The following is a 14,298-nucleotide window of genomic DNA, read 5'->3' as shown; positions in this document are numbered from 1 at the left end:
GAGTGCTCCCTCCTTGCTGTCCTCCCAACCTTTACCCCAACCTTTTCCCCTCATGCTGCAGCTGTCCCTGAGTACTTTTGTATGTGGCTCCTTAATCGTGAGTAAATCAGGTAAACTTTGCTCTGTGTAGTAGTACAGTCTTCGGCTTGGGGCAGCAGGGTTGCTCAGAGTTAAAATAGATGACACTTAAGATAAGAACCTTTTAAGTGCAGATCCGACCCCGCCAAATTTCCCAGTGGTGTGGACAGGCCCCGAGACACAGCCGCGGCCGCCACCTGCACTCTAGCTTCCCTTTTCCCAGAAGCTGGGAGAGAAATCGATGGACTCTTCTAGGAACAGCATATTGATGCAAGTTATTCCTGTTATACGCGTGCAAAGTACTGGGAAACCACTTGGTCTGGAAAGGACATTAGGTTTATAAAATACCCGTTCCTCATTTATTGACACTGCCTGCATTTTTGAATTCTCTTTCAGAGGTGGTCTCTGGCTAGCGAGACTGCCCCAAGAAGCCAAATTATTCATTACATTATTGTGAGCAACAGGAATCTTTGTAAACAATCTGGGCCATAATGTCAGCTCAGCCAAACAGTGTTAGTTAGATCAAGCACACAGCAATATAGACATAATGCATAATTGACATCAAACTGTAGAATTACTGAAGGCTAGACAGGAGGTACCTTGACACCAAGATCTCGGGTGCAAAAGAACTCACATTTTGTAGTGCCTGTTGTGGAATTGCTGCTTCCTCTTAGCGCTGTATGTGGGCCTAGGCTGGTCTTGCTCCGTGCCCCTAGGTGTCTCCGCCTGATCTTGACAGGAATGTAACTGATGAGAGGGGGGATCTCTGGGTACTCATAAACCCTGCAGGAATAGAGATTAAGAGAGAGGCCTGTTGGCAAAAAACCCTTAAATAAAGAGCCTCAATTCAAGGTTGTTTGTGCATGCTGAAGTGTAGGAGGGTATAAAAAAAAAACACATTCCTTCTGTAGCCATGCTGGTAAATAAAAAAGTCATTGAAGGGAAGAGATCAAAACACCAAACCCATCTTTATACAGGTCATAGTCCAGGCCACAGTTGCTGCTGCAGCAAAGGAGGGACAACGTTGATTTTATTTTTATTCAGAGTAAAGACCAAAGTCCAACTGAAATGCATGCAGGACTTCCTCTTCACCGATGATGCAGCCATTGTTGCCCATTCTGCTGAAGACCTCCAACAATTTATGAATCGTTTTAGCAAGGCCTGCCAAGACTTTGGACTAACAATCAGCCTGAACAAAACACAAGTCATGGGCCAGGACGTGGACTCACCTCCCTCTATTACCATCTCCATGCAAAAATTGGAGGTTGTTCATGACTTTGTGTACCTTGGTTCAATTATCTCTGGCACTCTCTCCTTAGATGTTGAGCTGGATAAGCGCATTGGCAAAACAGCTACCATTTTCCCTAGACTCACAAAGAGAGTATGGCTTAATAAGAAGCTGATGACATATACCAAGATCCATATTTATAGAGCCTGAGTCCTGAGTACACTCCTTTACTGCAGTGAGTCCTGGACCCTTTGTGCACGACAGGAGAGGAAGCTGAACACCTTCCATATGTGTTGCCTCCGACATATTTTTCGGATAACCTGGCAGGACAAAGTTCCAAACAGATTAGTCCTACAACGGGCTGGAATTTTTAGCATGTATACATTACTGAAACAGTGATGTCTATGTTGGCTTGGGCATGTCGTGAGAATGGCTGATGGTCGGATTCCAAAAGATTTCCTGTATGGAGAATTAGTGCAAGGAAAGCGCCCCAGAGGGGGAGACCACAGCTGCGATACAAGGATATCTGTAAGCGGGATTTAAAAGCCTTAGGAATGGACCTCCACAGATGGGAAACCCTGACATCTGAGCGTTGAGCCTAGAGGCAGGCAGTGCATCACAGCCTCTCCCAATTTGAAGAGCCCGTTGTCCAGCAGGCCAAGGCAAAGAGGCAGTCCCAAAACCAGCAAAATCAGGGAGCTGGACAGGGGACAGACTGTATTTGTCTTCAGCCTGGAAGGAATTGTCACTCTCGAATTGGCCTTCTCAGCCACATTAGATGCAGTTCCGAGTCCTCTATTCAGAGTATGTTACCATAGTCTTTTGAGACTGAAGGATGCCTAACCTGTTGTTGATTTTCTGGCACTGGTTACTCTCACAATGTTTCCAGCTGTGCCTACAACATACAGCAGCACTGAAAAATAATATTTTTCTCTTAATTTAAATTAATTAGGGTTTGAATCTGAACATCCCTATTCCAGGTCAAATACAGTAACTATATCACAACAGTCTCTTTGTTTTTGCATTATCTTTCTGTTCTCAATACGGCCTTTCAGGGCTATCACACCGAATCCACAGCTTGGTTTTATTACAAATACATGTGTCCCAACAGTGCAGCCTGGATTTAAAAAAAACAGAGAGAAACAGAGAGAAAAATAAGAATAATGAGTGCTACAGCTGTGCAATAACACAGTGAACTATATTACTTCACACAAAGTCTTAACACTCCGTGTATACGACCCCTCCCCAATGTATAGGACAACCCCCTAATTTTTACCCTTGCTGGAGGTGGAGGAGAACTCAATGGGCAGCCGCGAGAGGCAACCGAGCGCGGCTGCCTCTGTCTCCACCTCCTGCTGCTGCTGCTGAGCCCACGAGTGGTGCTGGAGGAGACTGCAGGAGGAGGAGGAGGTGAAGACGAAGGCAGAGGAGCAGCCATGCTTGGTCGCCTCTCGCAGCTGCCCATTGACTGCTGATGCCAATGTCAGATCATCTCCTCCAGAGATCATCTCCTTCGGGCAAGGGGCAAGGCAGCGATGTGAGCTGGAGGTAAACCCTGGCAGGAGGAAGAGGAGGCAATCGGACAGCGGCGGTAGTCAATGGGCAGCCACAAGAGGCAGCTGAGCGCTGATACACTCTGATGGCAGAAAGTGAGGAGGAATTAAGGAACCTTGTAATAAGGGTGAAAGAGGAGAGTGCAAAAAATGGTCTGAAGCTCAACATAAAAAAAAACTAAGATCATGGCCACTGGTCCCATCACGTCCCGCCAAATAGAAGGGGAAGATATGGAGGCAGTGACAGATTTTATTTTCTTGGGCTCCATGATCACTGCAGATGGAGACAGCAGCCACGAAATTAAAAGGCGCTTGCTTCTTGGGAGGAAAGCGATGAGAAACCTAGACAGCATCTTAAAAAGCAGAGACATCACTTTGCCCACAAACGTCCGCATAGTCAATGCTAAGGTTTTTCCAGTAGTGATGTATGGAAGTGAGAGCTGGACCATAAAGAAGGCTGACTGCTGAAGAATGGATGCTTTTGAATTGTGGTGCTGGAGGAGACTCTTGAGAGTACCCTGGACTGCAAGGAGAACAAACCTATCCATTTTGTAGGAAATCAACCTTGAGTGCTCACTGGAAGGACAGATCCTAAAGCTGAGGCTCCAATATTTTAGCATCTCATGAGAAGAGAAGACAACCTGGAAAAGACCCTGAGGTTGGGAAAGTGTGAAGGCAAGAGGAGAAGGGGACAGCAGAGGATGAGATGGTTGGACAGTGTCATTGATTGTACCAACATGAATTTGACCCAGGAGGGCCTGGCGTGCTCTGTTCCATGGGTTCACGAAGAGTCAGACACGACTAAATGACTAAACAACAACAGATCTCAAAGAAGAAAGGAGGGGGAAAAACCTTCCAGCATTCCTTCCCTGAAGGAAGCCGCCATGTTTATCTCTCTCATGCTTTGCAACCAAGGAGCTAGGAGTACAGGAAAAACATAGCTTGGAAGCCTTACTTTTTGAATGGCAACAACTTCCACAATCTCCCAGCCAGCATGACTGTAGAGCAATGGTTCCCAACCTTGAATTCTTGAACTGCAGCTCCCAGAAACTCCAGCCAGAACAACTGGTGGTGAAGGCTACTGGGAATTGCAGTCCAATTCCAACTTTTTTTTCCGTAATAACTGCTTGTTTCAAAGCTCCGCCTTCTGGCCTTCATAGAAAGGATCTATATGTAATTCATAAGCATATGAAAGAATATATAACTTTAATTAATAAAAAAGGAAAAGAGGGAATGTGGGAACCCTCTCCCCAAGGTTGCTAAGTTGCATTCTTGTTGTAGTGATGCGCACACTCTCCTAGCGGGACGCAGCTGCTTCTGAGAGGAGGAGCGGCTACCCATTCTTCCTTATTCTCATAGAAATAGAGAGCTAACTTTAAAGCCTTTCTTGGGTCAATCCTAATTGGCATTGTGTAACCATCATCCTATCTGTATACTATCAACAATTTGTAAGGTTAATAAAAGGAGCCCTCCTGGGGGCGTTGCCCCAGGGAGGTGTGTGTGGAAGACTCCACTGGCGGACAAAAATCCCCCCATACATTTTTCTAATAATGAAGTTACCAGAACTGGCCACTAGAGGAAGCCAGAGAGCGTGCAATATATAGTGTTTGCTATTATAAAAGTGTTCGCTATAATCCGGTCTTTTCACCATTGGGGGGGGGCTTGGAACTAATCCTCTGCGGATACGGGGGTCCTACTGTATTCCAATTTAATATAAGGCAATTCTAGAATAAAATATGTTTCTAGTTCTCATGACTAGAGACACACATTTACAGAAAGAGGCATTAAGTAAGGTAAGTGGGAACGCTACTGGGCAGTTGTTTGCTCTAGCAGAACCAGACCATAATAAAAATGAACAACATATATACACACTTGCACAATGTGTACAGGCTACAGGATTCAGCTTCCCCCCCCCCTTGAATGTGTGGTTATTTTTAGGACACAATATAGACTGTCCTGCTCATGGCAAGCTTTCCCCTGAATCACACCTCTATTTTCTGCAGCTTCACTGGACAAGAGAGTCCAAGTGACATTTCTGAAACAGCAGCTGAGTTTTGTCAATAGCTGCAAAAAAGGTAGGAAAGTATGTATCACATCAGAGGCTAAACAATGCATTTGGAGGGGTGAGCTCTTACAGGCAAGAATGTAAATGATGCATGTAGAACATCTGATGAGGCAGATTTCCCTGGTGAACATTCATGCCATAACAAATCCCGTGTGTTATGTTTCTTTTTTCACAAGCTCTTTGTATGCCTGGAAATGGCACAGTTCCTCACCCTCAAATAAGTATCAAACCCTTGCACAGCACAAATGTTAGTGGACAAAGGAGAGCAGAAAACTGGAGGGAGTTCCCATCATGTATTACCCTGAGTCACTGGACAAAGTGGGCTATGGTATGTCAGAGAGATTTACGAAGTCCCTGACACATCTCCACCCAGGGAAGGGTCTGCTGGCTAGAAGGCTGAGCTCCAGCTGCACTAATGTTGGCTTCTTTTGGCTCACTGGCTCCACATTCTGCACCTCAGCCAGCCTGTTTACATGACTTTGGGTTGCAGAGGAAAATGGGAGTGGAGAGTCAGTAGGGAGGGGAATTGCCTTGCTTTGCCTTTGAAGGCTCCCTCCCTCCCTCCTTTCTTGGCCACCTAAACCCCCATTGCTGTTCTAGGCTGCAACCCAGCATGCAGAGAGCAAGAAGGAGGAAGGAGGAGAGTGAGGGAGATCAGATTGTGGAATAGGAAGGGGAAAATGCCAAAGTTCGGGACAGCTGTCCAATATGAAAGACATGCTGTTGGAATTCAGGGGACAACGATTCAAGGCACATTTACTCTGACACAGAAAGGCATTCGCATCTGTCCCAGACACGGATCTTCATGGATCCACATGATTTTTACGTTGGATCTGCACCAAACTACTGTGAATCATATCCTGTTTGTACACACAGGGTATACCACAGAAATCATGGGTGCATGGCTTTGCCGTGGTGCAAAAACACAGATCAGCACTCTCTCCAGACAATCAAAGGCTACCAGGCACTCTGATATCCACTGGATGTTTTTAGCTTGCTTCTTTCGGGCTAAGTTCGTTAATAGAGTAGCTATTTCACTAATCTTCGGGACAAATCTATAATATCCAGCTAATCCAAGGAACACTTGGATTTTCTTTTTAGAAGTCGAGGTGGGCCAAGTACAGTGGACCCTCGACTTACAGACAGCTCCACTTACAGACTTTTCGAGTTACAGACTTCTCTAGCCGCAAAATTTAGGTTCGACTTGCAGCCGGAGAATCGACCTACAGACTGGGAAAAAAAAATCAAAAGGGAACAAAAACAGCCAGTTACAGGATTAATCGGTTTTCAATGCATTCTAGGTCAATGGAGCCTCGACCTACAGACTTTTCCACCTGCATTCACCATTTCAATACGGATTAATTCTGTAAGTCGAGGGTTCACTGTATGAAGAATAACCTTCCTTTTTATTCTCTATCACCTTCCCAAACTGTATCTCAACTCCAAACTGCCAAACTCCATCTTCCTCATCTTCTAATCTCCCTCCTTTTTCTTCTCCCTCCTTAACTCCGCCCCCACGAACTCCCACGGGTGCATGCAAATCTCAACATGAATATAATAAGCGGGATCTGCCCCAAACCACTGTCCAGCCTGTGGACAAAGACGATGTATGATTGAGAGTGGTCTGGGGATGATCCTACATAAAAATCATGCGGATCCACGACATTCCATGCCTCGGACCCATTTTTCCCCACTGCAAAGACAGCTCTTCACACTTCTCCTGCCTCTTGCCTCTAACTGTGTACCTCAGGCTTTCCCATTTGCCTCCCTCAAGACTGGTCAGTCTCTCTTCCCTCCCTCCCTCCCTCCCCCCCTCTCTCTCACACACACACACACACACACAGAGACAGAGAGAAGTAAGTGGTAGGAGTGGCAGCCCTGCCCAACACAATTTACAATGACAGAGACATTCTCATATGCCAAAAATATTCACAGTAAATCAATTTTTACAAGCAAGTTAAATTAAATACCTTGCTTTCAACAAAAAAAAAACATTCTGGAGGAGGGCACTTCAAGCTTCCTTGTACATCATGTAGTCACCTGTTTTTAAAATTGCATTACACTGGAAAAATTCTAACAGATAACAAAAAAAGGCAAAGATGCACAATTCCTATTTTAACTCAGTCTTTTCCTATACGACAGATAGGGAGGTTACTTATCTGTAACCATGGTTCTTCGAGTGGTCCTCTAAAATACAAATGGGTTTTACTGTGCCTGCACAGGACTCCTCGGAATATTTTAGAGCTTAAAAAGATGTGATTAGGAAGATGTTGCCCCTTGGTGCACATGCTCCGCCCGCTCGTTACCTCAGTTCCGTATGTCGGCCACTGTCAAAGCTCTGACCCCCATAAAGCTCAAGACAACGTGATGGACAGCGGGGAGGCTGGGTGGGATGTGTGGATTCACAGAGGACCACTCGAAGAACCATGGTTACAGGTATGTAACCTCTCTTTCTTCTTGTGGCCTCTGTGAATCCACACAAATGGGTGACTAGCAAGCTCACTTACTGGAAGAAGGGCCGTCACGCCAACAATGAAGTCAACACAGCTCTTCAAAAACTTGGTTCCTTCTTGACTCTGACATCAAGACGATAGTGTGTCACAAAAGTCGAGGGTGTAGGCCAAGTGGCCACTCGACAGAAGTCAGGGACTTCAACGCCACACAACAAGGCTGTAGACGTTGCCATCGCTCTAGTGGAGTGTGCCTTTACCACCTCTGGCGGAGTCTTGCCATTCATAAGCCAACGTAATGGCCGAGACAATCCACCTTGAGAGTGTTTGTGAGGAGGCAAGAGCCACTCTCAAGGTGGATTGTTTTTCACAGGCCACGGAAACAGACAAAGAATCTTGGAGAAATACGGAAGTCCTTGGTTCTGGAAATGTAAAATGCTAGGGCACGACAAACATCAAGGGAGTGGAGCATGCGCTCAACATCAGAAGATGGATTAGGGAATAATGTTGGGAGAATTAGAAGTTGATTGACATGGAAATTAGAAATCACCTTGGGAAGGAAAGATAAATCTGGGTATAACACAACCTTGTCAGGGAAAAATTGGATATAAGGGTCATAGGCTCGAAGAGCAGCCAGTTCACTTGCTAGGCGTGCAGAGGTTATCGCCACAAGGAACAAAGTTTTAATAGAAAGAAGTTTGAGGCTTGCAGAAGCCATGGGTTCAAATGGAGGGCAAGCAAGTGCACACAGAATGACCAGAGAGACCATTGGGAAGGGGAAGCTGAACAGGTGAACACATATTTCTCAGTCTTCTTAGAAATCTCTTTAACGTAGGATGAGAGAACAAATGGGAAGCTTCAGACCCTTCCGGCTGGTAAGAAACCATTGCAGAAATATAAACTTTTAAATTCGAATGAGCCTAACCTTGGTCAAACAGGTAACAAAGGAACTTAAGAAGGGCATCCAAAGAAATTGGGATTGTAGGCTGTCGCGACTGCCACCTCCTCCTACGTCACCACAAGAGATGACAGGTCACGATCCTTCACACTCACATACACACTTCGCTGCCACCAACCACACATAAACCTGACACTTCAGACTTAGTATGGATTTAAAAATAAAAATGATGATTTATTGAATACAAACATAAAATGGAAATCACTGAGTAAATGAATCACTTGTCACACTATATTTCTCAGACCTTAACCCTGCACAGTTCTTTGTTACTTGACACTCAATTACTCAATTACCTAACCTATATCTAACCCTGTATACAGATCTTCTTTTAAGCCCTCTCTCACTCTCCCACTCTCTAATTCCCTAACTCTCTAATAATAATCTCCCCTCTTTGCACTCCCCCCTTATATACAAAAACTCCACCCCTTTAAGACCCACCTCCTGCCCTGCCATAGGCCAGGAAACTCCAGCCTTAGCCAAGACAGGCAGGTGATGTCATGGCACACGTCACATACCTTCCCCCTTTAATAAGTTGTTTTGTGGGGGAAAGCTAAGGTGCTTTTTCCCCAAAACAACTGAAAACAACATCAAGCATTACATTTATCAACACAGTTTAATATAACTACAGTATTTAAATATACTTACACTTCCGCCATACAGGTATACAAAAACATGCAATGCATAACATTTATCATAACACAACACATAACTGTCCAAACATTTTACTTTGCCATATACCATGTACAGAGTCCATAAGTTCTTCAGATGTCGTCTTCCGGTCTTCTGGATAAGGCGTCAGCCACACAGTTTATAGTCCCTCTGACCACCTTAACCTCGAAATTACAGTCCTGCAAAAGAAGCGCCCACCTCATCAGTTTACTGTTCTGTGATTTCGTAGTCCGCAACCACGACAGAGGTGAGTGATCAGTGCACAAGGTAAAATGTCGACCCCAGACGTAAGCCTTTAACTTCCGGATCGCGAAGATGATCGCCAAACACTCTTTCTCGATGGTAGAAAGACTCTTCTCCCTGGGAAGCAACTTCTTGCTCAGGTACGCCACTGGATGTTGGTCTCCGCTGTCATCCTGTTGGCACAGTACCGCTCCCACACCGGCATTAGACGCATCCGTGAAGATGATGAACTCTCTGTTGAAGTCAGGAGCATGCAGCACTGGATGGTTGGTTAAAGCATCTTTCAGCTGTCCAAACGCCATCTCGCACTCTTCCGACCAGGAAACGCTGTTGCTGCTCTGCTTCTTTGTCAGGTCTGATAAAGGTGCAGCAATCTCACTGAAACCGGGTATAAACTTTCTGTAATACCCTGCCAGACCTAAAAAGGACCTCACTTTCTTTTTAGTGGTAGGTCTGGGCCAATTCAGGATTGCTTCTACCTTGGCCTCTAAAGGTTTGATTAGGCCTCCTCCCACTATGTGACCTAGGTACTTCATCTCTGAGTTACCTAGCTGACACTTACTAGCTTTAACGGTTAAGCCAGCATCTTTCAATCTTTGTAGCACTAATTCTAGATGATGTAGGTGATCTTGCCAGGTGTTGCTAAAGACCCCTATGTCATCGATATAAGCTACCGTGAAGTCACTAAGCCCTTTCAGAGTATGGTCAATGAGCCTTTGAAATGTTGCTGGTGAATTTCGCAAGCCAAAGCTAAAGACTCGAAATTCAAACAGGCCAAATGGACTACAAAACACGATTTTCTCTTGGGCCCTAGGATCACTTCTTCCTTGCCAACACTCTTTGGTTAGACCTAAAAAGGATATGACTCTGCAACCTCCAATCATCTCACTTAGGTCATCAAGCCTAGGCATAGGATAAGCATCAGGTTTAGTTACTGAATATAACTTGCTGTAGTACACACAGAACCTGACACTGCCATCCGGCTTGTCTACCAAAACTACAGGGGCTAACCAAGCGCTAGATGAGTGTACAATAATTTGATCATTCAGCATTTCGTTTAGCTCTTTGTCAAAGTAATAACCTGTTACTCTATATGGTGTTACAGACTGAGAAGCATTCCCTGTGTCAGTCCTGGGTAGCATTCCCTTGTCAACACCAGGTTTGTTTGAGAACACTTCTTGAGGTTTTGTAACTAGCGTTCTACAACTATCCTGCTGTTCTCTGGATAGAGCAGGGCTGATCTGCACCTCTTGTGGATTGAACTTTTGTGGGCCCCTCCCTTCCCCGAAGGGCAACCCATGTTCCTCCTTATCAGCCGCTTTTATTGCAAACTGCACATGGTTGGTCTCTCTGTAATAAGGCTTCAGGGCATTGATGTGAACGACCCCCCTGCCTAACCTTTTCATAAGTTTGGATGTATGAGAGGTTCCTAAGTCTGTGATTATCTCAGAAGGAAAACCCATCCTACTCATGTAAATTACTAAGGCTTCTGCTACAGTCTGGGTCTCTATATTACGTAATGGGATCGCTTCCGGATATCTCGTTGCATGGTCTACTATAGTTAAAATAAATCTGTTCCCCCGCTTAGTGGCGTTGGGCAATGGACCTATGATATCCACCCCTAGACGTGTAAAAGGAGTTGAAATCACTGGTAATGGGCATAGCTTTGCTCTAGTTTTATCACAGTTAGAGCCCTGTCTCTGACAAATATGGCATCTTTGACAGAAACTCTTAATATGTTTACCCATATCAGGCCAGTAAAAGTTTTGGGCTATTCTTTGTTTGGTCTTGTTTATCCCCATATGAGCTGAGAAAATGTCTGCATGTCCCTTTTCCAGAATCATAGGGCGATATTTCTCAGGCACCACCAGCTGTCTCTTAACTTCAGGGCCCCCTTTTGAAATATTATTCAGTTTTTCCTTATAAAGTAAACCATTCTTAATAATAAAACGTTCAGGGCACTCCGGTGATAAATCTTTATCAGTCACCTTTCCAAAACAGTCTTTTAAGGTGGGGTCTGCTGTTTGTTCCTTGACAAAGAGGCTTTTCTGAGGTACGTATTTCAACTGAGAATGCCTCAGGTTGTGGTACAAATTTCTCTGGCTCTTGAGAGTCAGTCTCATTACTGGCTTCACTTTGTACTGATTGTGCACGTGTTACCACCAGGGCACTCTTGACATGCTTTGTTAAGTCATTACCAATAAGAAAAGGGGTAGGAATCTCAGAAGACACCCCCACTCTCCACAATCCCTTCCAACCTTGATATTCAATTTTCAAATCAGCTACAGGTAATGAAACTAGTTCTGACCCAATCCCTTTCACAGATAGAGTCTGGTCAGCAATCATACAACTTTGTGGTACTATGTCTGAGTGGCAAATAGAAATTTGAGAACAAGTGTCTCTCAAAGCAGAATAGTCATTTTCAAAAACTTTTATCCTGTCCCCAGCAGATTCCAATAACGCACCATTGGTCTCTATATAATAACAGTGGACAACTTCAGCAAGAGGCAGCTCCTTCAATGTATCCAATTCAGAGCTCCTAACTGCCTCTGCCTGGGTTTCCATGGTAACAGAACTTTCAATAGAAGAAGCTTGAGGTTTACTCTGAACACATAATACAGCCTTTGCTTCTTTTACATTAACTTTCTGAGGTGGAATTTCTTTATTTTGCCTTGTATTAAAACATTGTGCAGCAATGTGGCCTTTCTTTTTGCAAATGAAGCAGATTCTCTCCCCCCATGAGCTTTTCCCATCAAATCTTTCAAGTTTCTCTTTTCCCTCCAAAACTTGTTTACTGTTCTGGCCCTGTTCTGAGGGCTTTTCACTAAAATGGCCGCCTACTTTAGTCTGTCTCTGTGCTTGTTCCTTAGAGAACTTTGGGTCCCATGTTTTCCTCACACTTCTCCCCTCGTAACAACTAGGGCCCCTTATTTGAGAAATAAAATCAGCTATTTGAGCAGCGTTTCTAACGTCAGTTGGTTTCCGTTCTTGAACTAAAAATTTAAGTTCCCCATGGAGTAAGGAATAAAACTGCTCCAGGCCCACAACATTTTTCAATTCCTGAAAAGTTTTTACATTCTCCTGTTCAAGCCACCGATCTAAACACTTTTCTAAGTTAAAACCAAGTTGGGTATAAGATTCATCTGATCTTTTAGTAAGTTTTCTGAACTTCTGCCTAAGATGTTTTGAATTAATGCCAAATCGATTGAAAACCATTTTTTTGAACTCTGAATAATCTTTACTGAGCTCAACTGGCATATCAGCATACACATCAGCCATTTTTCCACTCAGGAGAGACTTCAAAATTATCATTTTCTCTGTTTCCCTCACAGAAAAATCAGCACAACTTCGTTCAAAGATTTTAAGGAAGTTTTCAGGACAATCCCCCTGTTTATATGTGGGAAATTTCTTCAGATCTGATTTTGATAACTGGCTAGGTTCAGAACCAGAATCTCTGTTGTTGTTGTTGTTTTGGTTCAGTAATTCCAATTTCCTAAGTTCAAAAGCCATACGCTCCTTCTCCAGTTCAAATTGTCTTTGTCTCTCTCTCTCTCTCTTTCCTCTTTTTCCATTTCCATTTGTTTCATTCTATATTCATGTTCCTGGGTTAATTGAATTTTCCTCAGTTCTGATAACTGCCCCCCATTAGCTTCTTCCTGCACTGAGGCAACTCTTCCCTCACCATTTGACTCATCCCCAGACCAGTCTGACATTGCTTGGTCTCTTTGTTCACTCACTTCTGCCATTTGACTGCGTGTGAGAGGCATTTTACTAACTCAAAAAGCTCCTGTCAATTTCCACGCCTCTGTTTAAAAATATTTTTCTTCTTGCTGTGCTTTAGGTCTGACACTCTTTACCAGGGTATACCAACAGATATGGCTAGGCTTGTTACTGTAGTCTCTAATGGCTTCTGCCCCTTCACCGGGCCTCTTGCCAGATTTAGAGCTACTTTAATTTTCTGCCCTTGGCTCTACTTCAAGATCCACCACAGCTTCACCCTCTCTCAGGTTCTGTAGTTCACTAGAGAAATCCCAAATCTTCGCTGCCCTTGGTCTGTCTGTCCCTTCCGAGTTCTCCCAACTCTGGACTCTCAGACCAAGTCACAACAGCCTCCTACTTTGGGCCAATCTCCCTCACAAAATGGACCTTCTAGAGCTCATAAGTCAGTTCCCTCACTCTGAAGTTTAGGTGCCTCTCTACTAGATCTGCTCCCCCCTGGAGACAAATCCTAGAGAGTTACCCACACCCCACTTCAGGTGCACCTAACTGAAATCCTTTTGCTCTGGTCACACTAGCCAAGGCTTTTCTGGGCAACTGGGCAACTGGACAACTCGTATCCCACACGCTGGCACCAGTTTTGTCGCGACTGCCACCTCCTCCTACGTCACCACAAGAGATGACAGGTCACGATCCTTCACACTCACATACACACTTCGCTGCCACCAACCACACATAAACCTGACACTTCAGACTTAGTATGGATTTAAAAATAAAAATGATGATTTATTGAATACAAACATAAAATGGAAATCACTGAGTAAATGAATCACTTGTCACACTATATTTCTCAGACCTTAACCCTGCACAGTTCTTTGTTACTTGACACTCAATTACTCAATTACCTAACCTATATCTAACCCTGTATACAGATCTTCTTTTAAGCCCTCTGTCACTCTCCCACTCTCTAATTCCCTAACTCTCTAATAATAATCTCCCCTCTTTGCACTCCCCCCTTATATACATTTTTGTGATTCAGCAAATTTGATAAATGAGTTCCATTTGTAAGAATACAATAATTAAGTAGATGGCTTCCTTACTCTATTCAGGACTTTAGCCACTTTAGAATTCTCTACGCAGTGAGATGTTGAGAGCTGAGGTCAGGATGGCAAATCCGACCCTTGTCCTGAGTGAGTAGGGAAGATGCTATCAATATGGCATCTCAATCCAGTTGACGGATCATGATTATCGTCCTCTGGATGAGTTGAATGGGTGGAAACAGGTAAAGTAGACCATTGTCCCAACCCACCATGAAGGCATCACCTAGAGAGTTTTCT

General features: G+C 44.2%; 1 protein-coding gene across 1 annotated transcript in view; it reads right to left on the bottom strand.

Moving 5' to 3' along the window:
• The window catches only part of LOC110089525 (uncharacterized), a 38,199-nt gene that overhangs the window by 4,668 nt on the left and 19,233 nt on the right, over positions 1-14,298 (bottom strand). Inside the window, exon 3 of the mRNA XM_020812662.3 lies at positions 713-861. Coding sequence (XP_020668321.3) covers positions 713-861 — 149 coding nt within the window. The remainder of the gene's footprint in view (positions 1-712; positions 862-14,298) is intronic.

Source organism: Pogona vitticeps, chromosome 10 (assembly GCF_051106095.1).
Source record: "Pogona vitticeps strain Pit_001003342236 chromosome 10, PviZW2.1, whole genome shotgun sequence".
NCBI lineage: Eukaryota > Metazoa > Chordata > Lepidosauria > Squamata > Agamidae > Pogona > Pogona vitticeps.
This window is presented reverse-complemented; position numbering and strand designations above follow the sequence as displayed.